This window comes from Lepidothrix coronata, unplaced genomic scaffold (genome assembly GCF_001604755.1).
Source record: "Lepidothrix coronata isolate B3197 unplaced genomic scaffold, Lepidothrix_coronata-1.0 Scaffold256, whole genome shotgun sequence".
NCBI classification, from domain to species: domain Eukaryota; kingdom Metazoa; phylum Chordata; class Aves; order Passeriformes; family Pipridae; genus Lepidothrix; species Lepidothrix coronata.
Window position 1 is genome coordinate 716,199 of NW_016690436.1, and position 21,805 is coordinate 738,003.

At 42.9% G+C, this 21,805-nt stretch overlaps 2 protein-coding genes across 4 annotated transcripts in view; both read left to right on the plus strand.

Moving 5' to 3' along the window:
• The first annotated feature begins 265 nt into the window (after positions 1 to 265).
• Positions 266 to 7,025, plus strand: COMMD2 (COMM domain containing 2). Of its 2 annotated transcripts, XM_017835409.1 has the most exons (5): positions 274 to 362; positions 451 to 528; positions 997 to 1,079; positions 2,315 to 2,488; positions 3,005 to 7,025. In XM_017835409.1, the coding sequence occupies exons 1-5, from the start codon at positions 296 to 298 to the stop codon at positions 3,200 to 3,202; spliced, it is 600 nt and encodes a 199-aa protein (XP_017690898.1). In that variant the 5' UTR covers positions 274 to 295; the 3' UTR covers positions 3,203 to 7,025. The 2 variants fall into 2 exon arrangements, with proteins under 2 accessions (XP_017690899.1, XP_017690898.1); XM_017835410.1 differs by lacking the exon at positions 451 to 528 and having other exon boundaries at positions 266 to 362.
• Positions 7,026 to 10,270: 3,245 nt separating this feature from the next.
• Positions 10,271 to 21,805, plus strand: part of WWTR1 (WW domain containing transcription regulator 1) — a 49,511-nt gene continuing 37,976 nt past the window's right edge. For both annotated transcript variants that reach the window (XM_017835423.1, XM_017835422.1), the window contains exon 1: positions 10,271 to 10,685. In XM_017835423.1, coding sequence (XP_017690912.1) covers positions 10,297 to 10,685 — 389 coding nt within the window. In that variant the 5' untranslated portion in view covers positions 10,271 to 10,296. The remainder of the gene's footprint in view (positions 10,686 to 21,805) is intronic.

Here is a 21,805-nt window from a genome sequence, read left to right on the forward strand (position 1 = left end):
TCGTTACCGGGGCTGTAAATGGAAATGGGCTTGAACTGCAGACCTACAGATAGCAGAATTATCAGGAAGCGCAGGAAACACAGAATTATAATTTTATTCTGTTGCAGCAACACGTACTTGGAAGGGGACCCGTCACCCCGGCCACCCCCAGCGCAGCCCGTGCGCGCTGTCCGGGGCCATCCCCGGCCGGTCCGGGACAGCCCCTCCTGCGGGGCGGGAGCGGCCGCGCCCCCGGCCCGGCCCCGCGCAGGCGCCGCCGGAGCCCCGCCCGTGCCCGGCGGTGGCGGATGCCGCGATGCTGCTGGTGCTGTCGGCGGAGCACCGGGCGCACCTGGGCTGCTTGCCGCGGGCGGGCGGCGCAGGTCGGGGCCGCGAGGGGCCCGCGGGCGGTGGGGGCCGGGCCGGGGCTGCAGCGCGTCCTGCAGCGGGGTCTCTTCTCTCTCGTTACAGCCGTGGGCGAGCTGGGCCGCCTGGCGCTGGAGCAGCTGCGGCGGGGAGCGGCACCGCGGGCCTGCGAGGCCGCCGCCAGTGAGAGCCGGGCCGGGCCCGGGGGGTTCGCGGGGCCGTGGGGAGCGGGCGGATGGGACCGGGGCGCGGCCGTAGCGGTTCCGCGGCAGGACAGCGAGGGACGCGGCGGGCTCTGCGCCGAAGGACCCCCGAGCCCCCGCTGCACGGCGGGGCGGGGCCGAGGGAGCGGGGTCGGGCTGCGCTCCCTGCCCAATGTGGGGGGCTGCGGGGCCCTCCTTACCGACACAAACCCTTCTCTGTACCATGCCGTAAGAAACTGGTTTGGGTTTTTCTTAGTTTTTTTGTTTTGATGGTTTGGTTTTAGGGGGTCTCTAACATGTACATTATTATTTGAAAGGCGTGAAACCCTCTTTTTTTTTCTTTTCTATACGTATTTTGCAAGTTAGTGTTGGATAAGTTTGCAGTTTTGAGTCTCGTTGCTGTAGTAGTTAACGAGGAAGTAAAAGGCACTTTGTGCTTTCTTTAAAGGAAAGCTGGACATTGGCGTTGACACCATTCAGCATGGAGTAGAGGGACTAACCTATCTTCTTACTGAGAGCTCCAAGCTTATGGTAAGGATACCTTTGTGTAAGTATTTCAGGAATGCACTCAGGAGATGTCTTCTGAACACTTAGACCTCTGAAAATACTGGTGAATGGGAAAAATGTAGCTCAAAATTTTGATGACATGTATTATTTTAATTTCAGAGACAGGTGTCTCAGACTGTTGTCTTATTGAAACACTGCTTTTTTGTGGATGCCTGGAATTTGTATTCAGTATCTGAAGCTAAAACTTGACAACATTTTAATAGCATAATTTACTCCATATAGAGAAGCATCCTTCAGGATTGAGCTCTAAATAATAAAACTCAAGCCAAGATTTTGTTGTCCAGCTACTGTACAGGACATGGGCTGGACTAACCCCCTATTCATCATTCCTTGTCTTTGTCTCATGTGGTGGGTTTGAGAGCTTTTTCAGCTCCTGCTATCAAAGTTTTGGGTGGGTGTAAGCAGATACTAAAAGAATAATAGCTGGATAGTGGCTGTTTCCGTTGTAACTTGATATAGTAGAATATTTGAACAATGACTACATGGAGAAGGGATACAGAGACAGATTAAATTCAGGCAAGTGTTGCTCCCAAGAGCAGGTGGGGAGGGGGTAGAAATGTTGCAGAGCCTTTCCTTAAAGCAAGGGGACTTGACTGACAGGTTACAGGGTATTGTGGTAGAATTGACTGGTCACAGACTGTGTTTGCAGGATGGTGCATTGGAGAGGTACAATGGCATTTTCCATGGAGTCAATAACTGCTGCCCCAGTGCTGGGCCAGGCTGCTGCAGTCAGCACAAGGACTGTGACCTGGGGCAGGAGCCTGAGCATTGTGCCTGGTGCTGCTCACACCACATCACTGCCCGTTGTTTGTAGTCTGGATATCAGTGGCACAGGAACACCCCTGATAAATGGATTCCTGCAGTGTGTCCTGCCTCGTGACACAGCTTGGGCGCTCCCCTGCGCTGTGTTTTGCTCTCTGATACAAAGGCTTTACATGTGAGGGGGTTGAATGTTCTTCTTTCAAAAAATGATCTACTACTGTCCTGAAACTCATGCAAATCTGCAGTAGTATGTCAACATCTGTAAATCCCTTAAAACCTGGATATTTGTTTTGTCCAAGGTGTAGAATTGTACTTGGACATTCCTGCAGGAAAATAACTGCACATCATGCGTGATGTTTAGTTACAGTTTTATTTGGTTTTCGACAAATAATGATGATTACACAGTTCCATATTAAGGCCTAAATTGTTATTTCTAGATTTCTGAGATTGACTTTCAAGATTCCATTCATGTTCTGGGGTTCTCAGATGAATTGAACAAATCCTTGCTCCAGCTGTACCTTGACAACAGGAAGGAGATCAGGAGCATTCTTGGAGAGCTGGCACCAAGGCTGCCCAGCTACCACAATCTGGAGTGGAGACTGGATGTGCAGGTGACTTCCCCGATGCTTTTAGTATTCCATATTTTACTTCATGTTTTTTTAACATCATAAAAAACTTACAAACAGTGTAAAAGTAATTGAGGTAGCAGTACTTCACACATTTAAAACTGACATGACTTTGTTAATGCCTCACAGCCAGCCAGTTGTAAGATGAACAGGATATGCCATGGTGCAAAGTACTTGTTGTCTGATGAAAACTGAATTTGTGGCTTCGTTGGTGTTTTAAAAGTGTTAGCATATACTAAATATATTTGGTCTTAATTATCACCTAATTTTCAGAAATATTATGAAAGCATTGATTAAAGTGGATTAGTATTCTGTAATGAATTAGTATTCTGTAATGCTATTAGTACTCAGTAATAGCTTGTGTGTATCTTTAATGTGGATAAAAAGGGTTTCTGAACAGTCCTCCAAGCAGATCCTGCAAACCTGGTGGGAATTGTAGGTACGAACATCAATAACCGTTGTTTGTTTCCCTGTTCCCATCTCACCAAACCGCTCCTGAAGCTTGCAAGCAGAAGTTTGAGACAACAGATCAAGCCTGCTGTGACCATGAAGCTATATCTTAACCAGAATGAAGATCAAACTGCCCAGGTGTTGCAAACTGACCCTGCTACCCTTCTCCACCTGATCCAGCAACTGGAGCAGGCACTGGGGGAGATGAAGACGAACCACTGCAGGAGAATAGTGCGCAACATGAAATAGCCTCAATTCCTGCCTGCTCTCCTACTGAGCAGGTTGTGAAACAGCTCAAAACAATGCTCACAAATACACTTTGAGGAAAAATAAACATCTGGATCAGATGAACTGCTTTCCTGTGCCAGGATCTTGAGCCAGTAATTACAGGCCAAATGTCCTCGGCTGCCAGCTTTGCAAATCTGACAGATACAAGAGAGGTAATTGGGTTTGCATTACTTGCAAATGGAGGCATTCAGCATACTATGCTGAGAATTCCTTTAGCTCTAAATTAGTATGGATCTGCTTGAGCTTTCCTACCTTTGGTAGAACTGTCTCAATATTATTTGAAGCTGCATATTTACTGTTACATTTATAAAGTAATTTTTTCTCTTTTGCTTCTCTTTAAAATATTTTTTAAACCCTTATACTGGTGAGAATGATACTTTGCAGGAAGACTTCTCCCATGTAGACTCAGGTGTGTGTAAAAGCCGATGTGGGACTGCTGCCCTTTTCCTCCTGAGGACTGGGTCAGTGGGGGCTGGTGTGACACTGCTGCTCTGCCCTTCTCACCTATAACCGAGCCAACACTCCTGTTAGCAGAGCCTGCTGTGACCCCGCAGGACAGCTGAGGCTTTCTGCAGCCAGCCCAGTGGCCTGCACTGGGTTGGCAAACTGGTTATATGTGAAGGTGGTCTGAAAACTTGCAAAAGCAGAGCTATGGGTGAGGAGGCAGGTTAAGAATAGTGTTAACCTCTGCTAACTCTGGTCTCTGTGCCCCGATGCCATGGTTTGTGTTCCACTGTTCAGATAGTGCTCATAAAGGCAAGACCAGCTATTGCAACCAAAATTATGCTTTTCCATTGTTAAGAAAAATGTCTAATAAAGATGATGTCAAATGTCACTTTTCAGTTGTATTCTAATGCAGTATTTTGCAGCTTTTGTGATTGAGATTAAATGGTTTTAGTAATCCATGCTTTAGTGTCACTGCTGAGGGTGCATCATAAAGGCCTTAAAGTATATAGGACAGGACAAGAAGGCGAGAGAGAACCATAACATACAGATTCTGGCAATAACTATTCACCGTCTTTCATGGCAACACCATAAACTTCTGTATTAATTGTGTTTTTACATTCAAAACTGCATTCTTTCTGTTTTGGATTTTTGTACTTCTGTACTACTATTTCAAATTAAACCTGCATGACTGAAGTGCTTTAAAAAAAGTTTTCTGGAACGTGGAGTTGCCTGTTCCGCAGCTGCTGTGCAGTGTGGCGATGGTGTGAACAAACTGAATTGCCTTTCTCTGTGAATCAGCAACGTGTTTCTTTTATCATCCCTGTGTGGTGACCTTTTTCATAGAATCATTTTCATATATAGTACATGGTAATTAAATGTTACTACTTGGGATTTTTGTTTCGTATTTTTTTATGTAATTTGCCTCTTTTTTCAGTGAGACACAAGAACAGCCAAAAAGTAGGTGAGTGGTTTCCCTCATTCCATCTTTTCTCACTACATCCACAGTCTGTAACTCAGGGCAGCAAGACAGGAATTTTAGATACAAATCCTTGAAGCTTTTTGTGTCATTGCCTGATGAACTTGAATATATTCACATTTTTGTCTCTTAAAGTTTTTTAAAAAACCCAGCTGCTCTAGAGCTGATTGGCATCATGGTAAGTGCTGGCAACCTACGTGTCACATCCTGAAGCATGTGCTAGCTATAGAGGGAGAGGGTTTCCCTTGGGGATCCTGAGTAAAATGGACAGTTGAAGGCAGATGCTGAGAATGGAAAATGAAACACCTTTTCCCTTTACAAAAAATTACCTCAGTTGAGGATGGTCAAAGTTAAACTTTGAATCTGGGTGAAACTGAGAGAAACTCAAACTCTGACAGTGATCCACGAACAGACAAGAGAGAGAGAGGGAGAAAGATCCTTTACACCAAGTGTGTTGCTTTTGAATTTTTACCTTTCAGTTTGTTCTGGGGGAAGAACTGAGCCTGGAAAAGCAGCTGCTTGGCAGCAGGATTTGGGCTTCATTATTGGAAAGGCAGATTTGCCTTTAGGTGAGGTTGGAACTGGTCTAACTACACCTCTGCAAGTTGTCCCTTTCCTTGTTTTCACAGCACCTGTGACAGCTGCCCAGGGCTTGGCACCTGAAGTGCCAAGTGTGACCACGCAGTGCTGCCCGCACCTCGGAGGGCAGGGAAAAGGCATCTGCATCAGTAACCCAGGGATACTGGTAAAATAAGAATTCACCTTTGCATCTGGTTTTTTAGATTTTTCAATCTGGATTTTTTCAGTTTTGTTGTAAACTCCCAAGTGAAAGGTGGCATATAAAGCTATATTTAATATATCTTCTCTAATGAATTTGCACTTGCTTTATAGAAACAGGATATGGAGACTACCAAATCTGATTATAATTAAACTACTAGCTTTGTTTCCTGGCAAAATCCACATCAGAAAACCCTCTCCATGTACATGCAGTTTATTGACACAGAAGAAAACTGTATCTTTCTGCAAGTTAAATTAGTTATGCTAAAAAAGCATGTTTTGTGCTGGTGTGATTCTCAGCACTGCCCTGTGCTGCCCTCCTGCCTTGAGACAGCAGAGCTGAGCTGCTTTTGCTCTGCAGCCACTCCCTGTTTCAGCCCTGTTGGCCAGGTCATTGTTCTGGGCTGTTGGCAGTGTGCACACAGGGACTCAGGCTGACAGAGCAACTCCAGAACAACTCAGGCCAATAAGATCACACTGTATTATAATAATTTCTGTATTTCTTTTTGTAATTCTGGACTTCAACTCTGAAGCAGCAAATCAGGTCCCACTTTATCTTACATGACTGTTTTGGGACTTACTAATCCCACTGAATTTGGCCAAAAATCATCTTCCAAATCTGCCTTGAGTAACTGAAAGTCTGCAAAACTGGCAGTTTTTTTGTCCTTTAAACATTGCCACCATTTCCACAAACGAGAATTCATTTCCTAATTCATTTATGTGTGAAGTCAGCTATATTAGCAAACCTCATTGTCAGCAGCACTCAGAGATGGCTGAGACAAACCAGCGATGGCCTGTCTCTGTATTTGTTCCCCTGTCTCTTGGGAGAGGGCACACTGAGTTCAGTCAAGAGGCTGAAACAGGCAGCTGGAGCACGGGGACTTCTGACGTGGCTTCAGCTGTTTGCAAACTCCACAGTGCAGCTTCCCCGGGATCCCCACTGCAGACCCTGTCACCTGCCTTTGCTGGGGAGGAGCAGTGTCTGCATGTCCCATTCTGCTGGCTCTGCTCTAAGGCACAGTCTCTGAGACTCAAACACTGCTGCAATTTTTTGGTTAGAGCAGCTGTTTCCAAAATGAATGTCTGAGCAGTCATCTACAGAGATGTCCACGTAGCTTGCTTGCCAGTAAAATTACATCAACTTATAAAACAACATGAACTGAGCTGACAGAATGGGGTTTTTTGCTAGCAGCCTGCCCACACCAGAGGTTTTGCTGTCTGAGGAGGTATATGCTTACACAGCTGCTTTGAGGAAACTCCTAACAGACACCAGGTTTTTGTATTAAATAAACCACAGCACAGTTGCCTACATAGGACATGCTCTGCGTGCGTCCTGAGGTGCCAGCCAAAGTCTTGAAGCTGTCAGTCACCTGAGGAACAAACAGCTGGGAAATGCACACAGACAAAAAGAAGCATTGACCCCTTTGTTAACAAACACACTATATTTACTGAAGTACACTTTTGCAGAAGCCTCTTGAAAATTAGATTAATACAGAACTACTAGCAAGAGCAGAATACACAAAAAAGTTTATCAAACGATACCCTGTTGCCATAAGAACAGATAAAAATTATTTGCATGACAAATTGTATGTTTTTAGAGTGTAAGTATGTGTGCTGCACATATATACCTTTTTATAGCCAAACTCCATGAAACATGTTTACTGTTCCATTGTGTTCCTTCTTCATTATTTAGTTTGAAGGAACACAAGTCTTCTGTACCTATATGGCTTTTCAACTGACACACGTGGAGCACCCAGCAGTGGTTACTGCCCCCCCGGAGTCTCCTTGCACAGAACAAACTCAAAGCAGGGGCAGAGCCCAGGCTGTGCTGTGTCCCTGTGCCTAGGTTACCCAAAAGCACAAGGCTTGCCCAGGGACCCTGAATGTTTTCTTTTCTAACAGATAGCACACATGCAGCTTCACCTATGTGGGCTTTCTCAGAAAAATTAATTTATGTAGGGCTTTGACACAGAGCAGCAATGGATCTGGATTAAAAATTACAACATGTGGTATTGTTTCTTTTAACTCATTAGATGCTCATCATCTAAGGGTACATTTAAAAGTGCACTTATTTCTTCTGAGCTATTTGCTTGGGTTTCCACTGAAGTATAGATTGAACTTGCTCCTAGAAAATCCACAACAAGTAGGGTATACTCAAAGTACTGGACTTCAATAAATCCTTCAGTTGAACAAAAAAACTCCGTACTACTCAAAAACATTTGAACAGCATATTAAATTGAGAAAAATAATGTTATTGTCTTACTTTTTTACAAAGGATCTTGTAATAAGAATAAAAAAGTAATGATAAGGAGCCTTCTATGTCACATTAGTGGTTTGGTTCCTATATCACAATACAATCCCATTGTGATAGAAGTGTCTTTGTCTTCTATGGACTTGAACATATTGAATCATTTGTTCTAAAAGCTGGTGGTCATATCCTATTTTTGTGTCCAAAGAAGGAGGTTAGTATTTCTAAATAATAATAACAACAATATGAGAATGTATTCTTACAGTTCTAATCACTTTCAGATTTGTGGAGAAAAATGCTTTAGCCTACACCAAGTGGTACAATAGCAGATAATTGTATTATTCAGTAAAAACTGCAGCTGAAATACATCTCACTGAAGACAGTTCTAGCTGTAATAAATGCTGCTTAGGTTTAGAACAAATGTGCATGTCCTCACAGGATGCCACACTCTCTTATGAAGGTGGTCTAATTAACACAGACGACATGGCCTCATGAATGAGACTGTCAGAGCCTTCCCTTGAACGGGCTTGTCACCCGGAGAGGACTGGAACAGGTAGAGGGGTGTGGGGTGTCTTTACTCAAGGATACAGAGGCCTGGAGGAAGCAAAAAAAGCCCTTTTAAAGGCTGTATGAAAAATCACTCATGTTCAGATCATTAGCTGTGCAATAACCACGTGCACACACAATCTCATATCCAAAGGTTTTAAATCAGGAAACTGCAGGAAAGACAAAAAAGATATGTAATGTCTGCCTAACCCTGGAGAGTGGGTGCTGTGATGAGCACAGCTCTCTGAGCTTGTTGCAGCAAGGAACACAATAAGGAAGCAGCAGGAGAATGGTACAAAAGATAACATGGAAAATTCTTCGGGAAGGGAAGCATAAATAAGTCTCAGGAGTACTGGGTTTCCTGATCAGAAACGCAGCATATATGGGGGAAAATAACAAAAAAAGAACACAAAACAAAGAACAGCAAAGGAAACCCCAAGGAGGAGATCTGCTGAGCCAATGGAAACATGGACAGGAAATGTGAGGAAAAGTAAACGAAAGGGAATATTTGTTGAAGCAAGGCAATCAGGAAGTGCACAGGATCTGTTCCACAGAGCTAGCTGATCCTGATCCAAGTTTGTGTACAGGCTTAAACCACCGCTCTCAGAATCTGCATTACCAGTATTACATGTAACGCTGATTAAGAGACAAATGTGGTTAGGTCAGGCTCAAGTCCTCTGCTGGAGAAGCCAAAAGCAGTTCAGAAAAGTTCATGATTCTTTTTAAGAAATAAGTATGTTCAGAAAAAAAATTACCTCAGACTTTTCTAGTGTAGATTCTGATTTGTGAGGAGGATGTATTCTTATCGATCAGCATAGCCTGGAGTCTGTCCAAAATGCAGAAATAAAATGACAAAATGCATTACTTAAGTTAATGTGTTTGTGTAGCCAACGTGTTATATCTCTGTATGGGTAGTCACAAAAACACTGTATGCTTCCTTCTGTAAAAACCAACAGTGAAGTTGGAAAGTGAATAACATTGTTCTTTATTGACACAGCTACTGAATTTAAGCTGGTCATATCACCATTCAAAAGTTGTTCCAAGTGCACCAGAAAATGAGACAAGATTTAAAAGAAATTATATGTATTAATTGTAGAAAACCTCAGCAATGCATTTGGATGACAGCTCTGGTTTCTAGTATAGACTAAACCAAGGACAAGTGACTGTGAACAGGCGATCAGCAGAGATCCACAAAGCATCACGTCTGCATTTGAAACAGCCCCTACGGAGAGGGAATTAGAAAATACATGATACAGCTTTGCACTGGACTCGTACCTGACAGCAAAGGGCCAAACCTTACCTAAACTACAGCGACGTGGTTACAGTCCATGTCACCACGAATGCTTCATTCCTCCCTCTCATCGCCATAGCATCACTAAATCATGCCATTAAGCTCGTATGCAAACTAAGTTATGCATCATTTTTCTTCCAGAAATTAGCATAGCCTCTGAACTTCCTGAACGATGGTTTTGGAGCAAAGCTCGCTAGCCTGGCAGAGACAAAGCGCTCCGAGGCTCCCCAGGCCCCACGGCCCCGGCGCTCGGGCCGGGCCGGGGCAGCCGCTCCCCGCGGCTCCTCGGCGGGCGCGGGCGCGACGGGACAGGACGGAGTGCGGCGACGAGGGAGAGGAGCAAGGAGGGGAGCAGGAGGGGAGCAGGAGGGGAGCAGGAGAGGAGCAGGGGCAGAGCAGAGGCAGAGCGGGGCGGGCTCCGCGGGGCCCCCGAGCCCGGCCCGAGGGCCGTCCCGCGCCCCAAGTTTCCGCGGCAGTTGCATAACTGCGGGCGGGGCGGGGCCGGGCCGGAGCCGCCGGGGGCGGGCGGGAGGGGCCGGCGCTGCCCCCGTCCCGCCGCTGCCCGGCCCGGCCCGGCCCGGGGGCCGCCCCGCCCGCCCGGGACACCGGCGCTGCTGGCGGGGCCGCAGAGGCGCTGCCCGCCCGCCTCGTCCGCTCCGCTCCCGCCTCGCCCGCTCGGTCCGCGGGTCACGTCCTCGGCGGCGGCCGCCAGCGGGGCCGGCGCCGGTCACCGCCCGCCCGGGACGGTTTGCCCGCCGTCGGGGCGGAAAATGAACCCCGCGGCCGCGGCCCCGCCGCCGGGACAGCAGGTGATCCACGTCACGCAGGACCTGGACACGGAGCTGGAGGCGCTGTTCAACGCGGTGATGAACCCCAGGCCCAGCTCCTGGCGGAAGAAGATCCTGCCCGAGTCCTTCTTCAGGGAGCCCGACTCGGGCTCGCACTCGCGGCAGTCGAGCACGGACTCGGGCGGGCCCCCGCCGCGCCCCGCGCCCGCTCACGTCCGCTCGCACTCATCGCCCGCGTCGCTGCCCGGCGCGGTCGCGGCGCCGCAGCACGGGCACCTCCGGCAGCGCTCCTGCGACGTGACGGACGAGCGGCCGCTGCCGCCGGGCTGGGAGATGGCGCTCACGCAGACCGGGCAGCGCTACTTCCTCAAGTGAGTGCGGCGGGGCCCGGCCGGGGTCGGGGCGGCCGGGCAGGAGCAGCGCTGCGAGGCGGCGAGGGGACCTCCGCGTCCGAGGGGGATGCGGCATCCCGGGAGGAAACTCCTTCCCGGGGGGAAGAGGGAGGCGAGAGAGGGCCGGGGGGCGCTCCCGAAGCCGGCCGGGAGCCCTGCCGTGCCTGTCGCTGCCGTATTCCTTTCGTGCTTGCCCACACGTCCAAGATTCTGAAACCATTTTTTTTTTTTTGAACGAGTTCAATAACAGTTATTCCAGGGAGTTTCCGGCATGTGGGAGCGGGGCTCTGCGTGTCCGTACCTGTCGGAGGCAGCGGGGGCTGTGGCCCGCTCCGGCCTCGGGGTGTTCAGAGCATCCCCGGCCGCGGGGACACGGTCGGAGCCCGCCTTGTTCTGGTGACAGATTTTGAGAAATGTGGTAACACAACTGCCGATATCCCTTCTGGCCGGTCATTTTGGCCAGAGTGCTTTATTTGTTACGTTTGGTATTTGATTCAAAACAGTCTAATAGGCCTGAAAAAATGTAGTAATTGTAATACGTGGTAAGGCAACAGTGCCTTATTTTGGTAGATTCTGTAACTCAGCTCCAGATTCATTGCAAATTAAGTGGCACTGCATTAACCTGGTAAATAATGCAGTGACAAAATGTCTGCTAATGAAATAGAATATTTACTGGTGAAGCTTCTGCCTAAAGGTGTTGAGGGAGTTCCAGGAGGTCATTTCCTTGCTACAGCCTTCTCTGTCAGAAGAGTAAACCACGTTCATATTAAACCACGAGTAGGTATTCAACCATCATAAATGGCTTATAGACAATGTGTGAAGGGAAAGAGAGACAAAACTGTTTAGAAAAATGAAAAAAAGTCATAATTTACATGATTGTATAGTGATTTCTTTGCATCGTGGGTTTGGAATCTCCAACGGATTACTCAAGAGCCCGGTCTTTAAATTACTCTGCGCAGAGTTTAGATTTTTTACTTTTGTCACACTCAGAGCTACCAGCAAAGCACGGAAATACATTTCTGTCTGTCTCTGTATATCGTTTGTGGTACTGAGTGGACATGTCCAAGGGTCCAAACTTAGGAGTTTGTTATTGATCTAGTTTATCACCTGTATGAGAAGATCTTGTGTCTTCACACTTTGCATGTATTTTTCTCGAGAGAACAAGGACAGAGAAATAGGTGACTGACAGGAGCACTGAAACAGACCATTCACAGATAAATATTAAATGTGAATTCTTGCTAGGGTTTGGCTAGGGGGTGTTTTTAGATACCTCTGCCTAAAAATTGCATAACATAATCTTTGTCTGCTCTTTGTTTTTTGACTAATACCAAATATCAAAATGAGTTCATGTGGTTTCACCTTCCTGTCATGCCTTTCTGACCTAGAGACAGAGTTTTCCAAGTCGACGGATTCTTGTTGCTTAGGATAAAAATGCAAGGCCTTTATTAAATAGAAAGCATGGGTAAAAACTCAAAATGTGTTTATTGTTTTTTCCCAAATCCTATCAGCAGTAATACTCCAATTAACCGCATCCTTTTTGATATAAAATACAATATTCAATTTGTTACCCAAGATAGTCTTTGTTTTGTTTCCCCAGTTTTACCTATCCAACAGAACTTCCCTCATTTATCTAAAAATTAATTGGAATCATGCATTTCTTTACACATGTGATGTATTTCTTTATACCCCAATGCTTTGGGGAGTAATATTTCGCTATAAAATACTAACATATGAATTATAGTATTTTATAGTGGTGTAATGTTTTTCAGGTGAAAATATAGTTTTCTGCAGAAATTTAAGATTGTTTATGGAAAACAGCATTTAAAACTATGTTCAGTAACATATAGGATTCAAATCAGATGATGTGCTTGAAAATCATATTTGGTTAATCCAGGCATACAAGGTTACATTTCCTTATATAAAGAAAAAAAAGCCAGTGCTTTCCAGCTTGATGATAAAGATTTGTTTGTAGGCATTAGGAAAAGAAAACTAAAAAATGAACTAAGAGTAAATAGCTAAATTAGGTCCTGTTAAAGCCTTTATTATCTGTTGAAGCTTATAATGCAATTTGTTGTATTTAAACATATTTTGATGAATTATTAAACAGAAGTACTAGTGGGAGTTTCAATGAACAGTGAGCTGACCTTGTTGACAGGGAACCAGCTACAACTTGAAGCAGTTGCACTCCTGCATGTCAGTTCTTGCAGAAATTTTCTGGCTGTGACTGGAAGAAACATAAGTAGCCTGGGGACCACTCCACCCTGTAATTAAATACCGAACAGCACAAGTGGGGGGTGGAAAACAGACTCATTAACACACACTTGCAGCAATGTTATCTAAAGCATTTTTCTGTGTGTGCATGTGTGGAAAAAAATTTAAGTGTGATTTATTTCTGATAAAAAGAGTTTCTGGAAAGACAGGCAAACTGCCTTGCATAGCTCTTGTGCTGGTGAGTGGGAATATCAGTGGGAATATCAGATCCTCATGCTGGGCTGTGTACACATATCCTGTAAAAAGAATGTTTCAAGTATTACTTTCCACCGATTTGGGTTTAGGTGGTAAAGCTTCATATTTCAAATGAAGACCGAGGTTTTAATGTTTCCTCAGTGTATGTAGAGAGCTTCTTGCTCAGACTCTCCTAAACAGATTATGGAGAGTTTGATGTCTGCACTGTGCAGATTTGTAAAACCGTTCCCACTGTTGTCTTGATCACACTGTTATTTTTAAAATATTACAAGGAACATTTGCCTTACCAGGACATATTGGCCATTAAATTCTGCTTGAGTGTAAGAAGACTAATTCCTTGCAATATTTGATTTAATCAAAATGTTCAAATTTTTTTTTACTGGTTTTTGTTGGTGGAGAAACTTGATTTAACACATGATCAGTTTTACAAAACTGAGCACGTTCAGCAGGACAGCAGAAGAAAAGTAATATAAATAGAATGAAAATACCTTTTTCCTGAGAATGACAAAACAAATAATGCTAAGACAGTTGACGTGCTCCAGTGATTTTCAAATATGGCCTTTCCCTGAAAACCATTTGTATTAATTCTGTAGAAACTTTTATTGTTTTATACTGGTGTTGTGCTTCATCATAGAGAAACTTTTCCATCTCAGGAATGTAGTTACACAACTGGAAATGGGGGAGGAGATGGACAATGCATGAGGGTTACTCAGTTAAGTTCCCATGAGAATGTGGAAAGCACTAACACCTTTGTAGGACACGTTTGCAGTGTTGTCCCACAGTTGTGGTCACAGTCCCATGTCCAGCAAGGGGGGACTTACCTCGCTGTGGCTTTCCTTGGTCCTTGTAGAAGGGTGGTGCAAAGCAAGAGCCTGTGCATCCGTGCATCCCTGCTGGCTTTGCTGTTGTGCATTAGAGAGACACATTTCACAGAATCGTGCAGCTTTTGGAGCATCTAATCCACACCTTGAGGCATTTGCTTTGTTCCCCATCACCAGTGGTTGTTTGTCTGGGACTTAGTGCCCGAACTGCTCCCGTTGCCAGCATCCCTTTATTAAAAATAAGTTATAATGTGCTAGAAAGTACCAAGATATATTACTACCGATGGCTTTTATCTGGAATTAGTGAGTGTATTAAAGAGTTCCTAGCAGGCAGGAAAGCTGTGATACAATATGAAAATTTAATTAACGGAAATTCAACTGTAGCTCACCTTTGTAACTCATTTTAGAGATGCTCAGGAAGTTTTGAGATTGGAATGTGCACATCAAAACTAAATTTTCAAGCTGTGATTGTAATTCAAGTGCTGATTTAGTGATGGTGGTGGAGTTCCACTTAAAAGACTACCATGGATCTATGAGCTACTTTTTCTCCTCTGAATTTGACAGTAGGAGCAGCTACAGAGTTTCTGATGAAAGCTTATATTTATTAATTTTCTGGTCCAAGATCATGTCTTTTCATGATCAATAGACTGTTTTCTCAGAATCTAAAATCATGTTGCCTGTGATGCTTAAAACAATTTAGTGGTTAATGTGGGGCTTATTAAAATCTGAGGAGAGAAGCAGCACTGGAATAAAATTGCTTCAGGGACACATTTTGGTTTGCAGAATGTGATCCAGTTCCCTCTCCCACTGAGTTTTCTGAGTTAGGAAATAAGCTACATTTTAGATTCAGCTGTAACACATCGGTGAAGAAAGCTTTAGGCAAGACTGCAATGACTCTGGAAGTGTTATCAAGAATGGCTTCTTTTGAGGAAATATTTAAGAAACTTATTGTAAAGGACTGTCTAGACACAGAAGTTGCATTAAATTTTTGTGTATGAATTTCTGAATTATTTAAGGAATCGGTGATAACACACTGTTGTGTTGATATATAGAATTTGATATATTGGACCCATGTATACTTTTAAGCTAATAAATTAGTAATGAACATGCAGAATTGTGTTGGTTTAAAAAAAACTTGTCTTAAATTTGTCCTTCAGTTGTAGTGTTAAACCCAAAATCCAGGAGTATTTGTGCATTAATGAATGACAACTGTCATGCATTCATCTCATGACGTGAGCTGAAAATACAATTGCTTTATGCATTAGTCATTAGAAAATAATATCAATTAGCATATTCTTAGAAAGATATGTATAGAATAGATACAGGTGTTAATTTAAGAATGCTACCATGAAAACCAGATGTTTTTTCTGATATCATCTGAAAGGGTTTTGTCTTTACTAATGGTTTGGGTTGTTCAAGGAAAGAAAATGAATAGTAGGCTTATTTTTATCGTGAGCTGCTACAGTCAACATCTAACAGTTGGTCTGCCTGGCCATCTGTATTCCATAATTGGTAAAGGACAGTGTGGAGAGCTGTCTGCTTCCAAAGGTGATGGATGTGTCCAACTTTGAACAGGTTTGACAGTGTAGAATCTGTAAAGTCTGCCCTTTCCAGCTTTTTGCTGTTCACTCCTTCAAATCACGTTGGAAGAACTGGAGTTTGGGCTTTGACTTGTTTCCTTTTGGAAGCTTTGGTTAAAGCTGAAAATTCTGTCTCTGATGGAGGTTACTACAGGACAAGAGCTTCTTTGTAACAGTGTATTTGGGGCTCGGGGGCATTGCGTGACTAGCAGATACAAATTGTATGGAAGCAATTAAATCCAGAGGAAATGTCATGTCGGCTGAATTTCAACATACAGACTTTTGGCATTTTCCCCCTTCGTTTAGAGAGAGGGAGAGAGAGAGAGAGAGAGAGAAGCTGGCATGACGTAGGATGGAGGTGGGGTTTTTTTGCTTTTTTTTTCTTTTCATTGATTGATAACTCAAAGTCCAGACCTAGAGTGAATGCTGCTGTCCATGACTGTTGTGTGAACTCTTCAAGAACAGAAATCTTGGGAACGCTGCACTGTCCCACAGTATTCCCTACCTGTGACTATTTTAAAGGCAGATGTGATGGAATCTACACTGCAGAGACAGATACAGGCTTGCTTAGAGAACTGAGCAAAATGTATTATGTTAAAATTGAAACCATTGCTTAGAACGTCACCAGAACTTAATGCAATATGAAGGGAGGTGTGCAAGAGGAGCAGGCTATCTCGCACCTCCTCCTGGCTGACAGCATCTGCATCGGCTGTCAGGCTGCAAGCACAGCAGTGGTAGAGAGTCCAGGCACAGGTTTTCCCACAGTGACTTATTGTCTGCTCATACATCTGCCAGCCCCTCAGTGTTTTCATGGTCAAAATGCTCATTTTTATTCACTGGGTATTGATCTGTCCCTAGTCATTTTTGGGTGCAAGATTCTGACAGTCTTCCAGGATTGAGAATAGCAGGGCACTGCCATGGTACCTTTGAGTCTTTTCTTGTATGATGGGTAATCCTTTTTTATTACCTGCAATCAGTTTTCCTAGTTTGGCTGCTGTTGTTGTTTTTGTAAATGTACTACATTCCTGTTTTTTGGTGTTTGATTGGTGAGCAAAGGTGCAAGCATCATGAAATGCAGTAACAGTCTTTGGTCAAGCAAGTCTTAAATTGTATCAAAGTCTTTTGCTTCTGAAACAAAAAGTAGTATTTGAACTGTGAGCCTTAAATTCATGTGGGCTTTTAAAGAAGTTCTCAAAACTTCTTGATTGAGGTGTTTTCTTAGTCTTCACCTTCATTGTGAAGCCCTTGAATGCAGCAGCATCTGAGCAGAAGGAAGTGCAAGTCAGTGGGAAGCTGCCCTGGGCTGGAGGGAACAGTGGTTCGGTTCCTGTTGTGCTGTGACTCTGAGGAAATCAGGGAACCTCTCTGTGCCTTCGCTTCTGGGCTTCATTTCAGCATCTGGTCTTGTTCATGAGAAACTTCTGTGTATTGAAGCAGACAGTGTACAGGAATAAACCTGAAATATCGCTCCATGGAAGTTGTTTCTTACAGTGTAAGCTTACATCCTTTTGCAGTGTTATCCGGCAGGAGTTTGTTAGGTTTTCAGACCATACTTCCAAAGGTCTCTTTAACTGATAAATCGTTTGGGAGATGTGAGTTTGGAGTCACCTTTTTTGACAAAGGAAGAAAGAAAGAAAGAGAGAACAAAACTAAACTGTTTGTTGTCACTTGTTTGTCTAAGCAGCCTTTTGTAACATTAAGGTAGAAATGCCAGAGTTGTTTTCAGAGTTTTCTCAAACTACTGTATTTTCAAAAGCTTCAGGAATAAACGTAATTGCCACTTAAGAAAGGCTTTGTATTGTCTGCTTAGTCAGACAGTCTGGACAAAAGCAGCTCTTCTAATCTTGACACATGTTCCATGTGGTTTCTTCCAGAGAAACACAGGCAGTCCTGTCGTGTGGAAGCCTCTCTCTGCAGCCTCCTGCCAGTGCCCTCACCTGGGTGAGATGTCTCAGAACTCGAACAAAGCAGGCTTTGCATCAGTAAATGAGTGTGGCCGTGCTGTGTGGGCAACACCGTGCAGCTCTGCAGGAATGCAGGAAAAGGTCAGCACTTCGGAGCTGACAAGAGCACAGTTTAGTGGGGGAGTTCTCCACAAAAGCTTTTTTTATTTCGCATTTGGTTTTGATACTGCATCACTATCTCTCAGCCCTGACATCACCCTAAGAGTATATTAGAATTTTAGATAAAACTTAGTTTTTTATTAGAAGTGGTGAAGGGTTCTACTTCTTTATTCAGGTTTTATAGCTGCCATTTCAATTTTTGTCTGCTACTGAAAGAATTTATGGCAATGGAAAATCAGTGAAATTATGCCATTGCAAGAGAGCAGACAATGTAAAACTTAATAACTAGCATAAAAGAGATTTCTAGTGAGACTATTTGTGACTTACTGAAAGTGCAACAATAAATCACTGATAAAAGAAATGAAGGTTTTGCTAAAGATTCGGCACTGAGAGTAGTCAGTAAAGGAATGTTGTAAAACATAGTCAAAGCTAGGAAAGATCCTTGTTTGAGGTTTGTAACTTCACAAAAAAATTTGCAATTCTAGTCCATGTAAATAAAAAAATAGCTCTTGATATTAACCATGCTAATGCTCACCCAAATCTATGAAGAAACATTATTTAAGCAGTCATCTGCAGTGACAGGATGAACATTATTAGGTTGATTTTATTTCTATGATAGACTTGCTCTGAGGACAGAGGGTAGATCTAACTTTGATTTCTTAAATTCTGTGTATTATATGTCTTGTGAATTATTTGGCAGATTTGCCATGATCTTCCATTGTCAGACATTTGGCTGAAGTGCCGTGCTGCTGTGGCAGGTCCCTGGTTTGTGTTGCAGCATGGAAATGGGTGAGCAGTCTGTGGCACCAGGAGGGGTTTCAGATGCTGCACATTCCAAAAAGCAACTCCTGTGTCGATTCTCTTGTCAAATAGTTGTCAAAACCTAGGTATTGTAGTTGATCCCAGTATTGGTGCTATATATTTATAGTCAAATACTTCTCAAAACATCCATTAAATTTTGGGAGTTTGACATGCTATTTTTTACCAATTACTACAGATCTTTATTATAAATAAGAGTAGGACAATCAAATGTGAAAGAGAAGCATAACTTGCAGATAAAACAAATGGGGATGCAACTAAGACACAGGAGCACCGTCAGTTTCCGTTTTGCCCCACTTTTCCTGTAGATACAGACATATATGTTTGCATTTGTTTGAGTAGTTTTGTGGTACTGTCTGGTTTGCTTTACTAAAAGCATGCCTTCTGCTGAGGATATTGTCTCATGAACATTTCCTTTTTCTGTCAGGATGGCTTCTACTAGAACAATATTTTCAGTGGTCTTTTTTTATCTTGAAGAAACAAATGTCTGATTCATTTTTCTAGAAAAAACAGGAAGCTGTAAAGAAGACAGACTGAAAAAGAAATGCATGCTGTTACTTACAGTTTAATTTATAAAGGTATAAAGCAAACTGGAAGTAACTCTTTGTTAGATACTGAAGGGATATTACAGTTTTGCTGTTCTCCTCCCTGTTATCTGAACCTCATGTGAAGAACAATTTAAGATGATCTTGTCAAAAAAAACCATACAAAAAACCACCTACACACACGAAAACTTCAAATGAAAGCAGCTTCAGCACAGCAGTGTGTATTTTGAGAGCATCCAGCCTGTGCACCTTTGTGAGCAATGTGTTCTGTGCCCCTGTTCAGTGCTGCTGCCCTGGGGCTGGCACAGCTTCTGACCACAGCTGAGTACCTCTCAAAGCAAGGGAAAAGACCAAATGGGGAAATTTGAGTTGGGAGTTCTTTCTGGCCTATAGGAATGACATAATTAATGGATAAAATGTTCCAATTAATTTTAGTAGACTGAAAGAAACATGCATATTAATAATCCAGTTACCAAGCATGGCTTTTTTTTTGCTATAGAAATCATTAATCCTAGAGACAGATTTTTTTCAGATTTGCATACAGATCTGTTATTCTGACCTTCCTGGGTGCTGGACTTACCTACAGACATTTTGCACCTGTAAGAAGCAGAATGACTGCATGCAGACAGGGAATTAAAAATCCCATACCACAGGAACCACTGCAGTAGGATTATGGTTCTAAGTACATGCAATCCCAAGCAATAACTCAGTGATGAGGTGTTGATGCTGTGCTGTATCACTGGTTCTAGTCTTGACCTTGCTGTGCATAACCTAGTCCTCCACACCAGTACCTTTGTTACTGGTCTTTTTGTCTGGGGCCAGTAGTCTTTGTTGTTGCAGTAAATACAAAAATTAGAAATTACTGAAGAATTATTCCCTTAGCACAAGCATTGTGAAAACTTAAAGATTAGTCCTTCATGTTTTAATACCCATGACAGTGGGATGCATCCTAAGGAAAAGTCAAGCTAAAAGACTTCTGTTATTCTCATGCTTTTGCCCTCTGTCAGATAGGAGATGAACTTCCTCAAAACTGTAATGAGATAGCTCTATTGAAAATATGTGAAGTTCAGTTTGGGCTTCTGCAGGTAAACTAATTACTGTGTGGAAAGATTATCTTGAGTGCATTTATAAAGCACCTGCAAAGTGCAAAACCATGAGGAAGGACTGACCCGTGTAGCTGAGGTCTCTGCTGGGCAGTGCTGGGAGCAGCTGCAGGTTCAGATCCCAGCCAGGAGCGGGGCTGATGGGTCAGGCCTTGGCAGATTCACTGCACAACAACCTGCCTCACTGGTACCAGCTCAACTCTCTCCAGTATCTTGATCCCAAGCTCCAAAATTGCTTTTAGGCTTTTGATTGCAGAAAGCAAATCTTCTCGTAATAAATAAATTTGTCCCTTTTGAAGTGGTGTTTTTTCCCCTTGATGACTGTACTAGAAACAGCAGAGAGGAAAAAAAGTCTGAATTAAAATTCTTCTTGGGTCCCTGTTGCAGCTTGCATTTTAGGTACTGCCAGACAAGAAATGTTTTCTAGTTGTTCAGCTTCCAGCATTTTTTACAAAAAAAGAAAAGTTGCAAGGGCTAGTTTTTGGTGTTTGGTGTTTTGTCTTAGGAGTTTTGAGACAAAGCAATGCCAGTCTTTAAAATTTAATTGATATGTGACTTTTTACATAAACCACAATCTGCTTTTTTTTTTTAAAGTTACCTGCTGAGAGATTGCAGTTTACAATTGACTTATTACTTTGAGACATTTGAATGAGTATTCATTTTATAGTGTAATTCTAGATGGGATATGCAACAGTCTTGACCTGCCAGATCATCTCTGCTAGACCTAAATAAATCCTGAAAAGTCTTCCCTTATATGGAATTCTCATTTAAAAAAATGTTTATTTCAATTTAAAATCCTGATAAGATCACCTTAGTTAAAGCATTTAAATACAAGTATTTCAAAATCCAGATAAAAATCCTACTGATTTGATTTAATTCTATGAAATTGGATTTTACAGAGCAAAGTTTTGCTTTCATGGATATTAAAGAAGAAATACATAATGGAAACCATACGTAGGTTTGTTAAGTTGTATGGTGATTTGGTTTGAAAGAAGGGTCATATGCATGAAGTTTTCGTTCCAAAAGAGGGCTTTTATGGAAAAAAATGCCTCTGTGCTTCAATGCAGTCTGCATGCACAAAGGAGGAAGTTTTTCAGAATTGTATATAAAGAGTTTTGTGTTTAATTCATGTGTCTGGAATTTTAAAAAAGAGTTTTTATGAAGATCAATTGCAAACATTTTAAATAAGCATAAGAATTTGATGATAACACTATTTTTTAAATATATTTTGTAATGGATTGTTAGACCCATGCAAAAATATTTTGAGTGTCTTTTAGCATATTGGTTTCCAGTGGTTGCAACAGGACGGGGAGCAGCTGATCAGCATTGTGTTCCAGTCCTTCACTGCGTGATGATGGAGTAGAACATTTGGTCCCTATTTCCATGCATTTTTCTTTTTTTTTTCTCTTGGTGAGCCAGGAATTTTTAATACTAACTGAGATCTGGAGCTGCTGAATCTGAGTCCCAGAGGTATTTAATTGGAAAGTTGAGCAGAATATTGTTTATCATTATAAGAGACTTGCAGGATCTTTATAGAACTGTAACTGAAATTGGTGGATATAAACCATTATTTTTTCTTTGTAGTTTTGAGAGTCACCTTTAACAGATCCATTCCTTTGTATCACATGTCATCTTGGTGAGATTGAAATATTAGCTTTTTTTGTTGACATGACATTTGTAATTGGTGTAATGACTAGACTGT

Excerpts from the sequence above, each read along its gene's own strand:
- COMMD2 (XM_017835409.1), top strand. The coding sequence starts at position 296 with ATGCTGCTGGTGCTGTCGGCGGAGCACCGGGCGCACCTGGGCTGCTTG. Across the intron at positions 363-450 it reads GCCGCGGGCGGGCGGCGCAG|CCGTGGGCGAGCTGGGCCGC; the intron begins GTCGGGGCCGCG and ends CTCTCGTTACAG. Across the intron at positions 2,489-3,004 it reads AGTGGAGACTGGATGTGCAG|CTTGCAAGCAGAAGTTTGAG; the intron begins GTGACTTCCCCG and ends CCGCTCCTGAAG.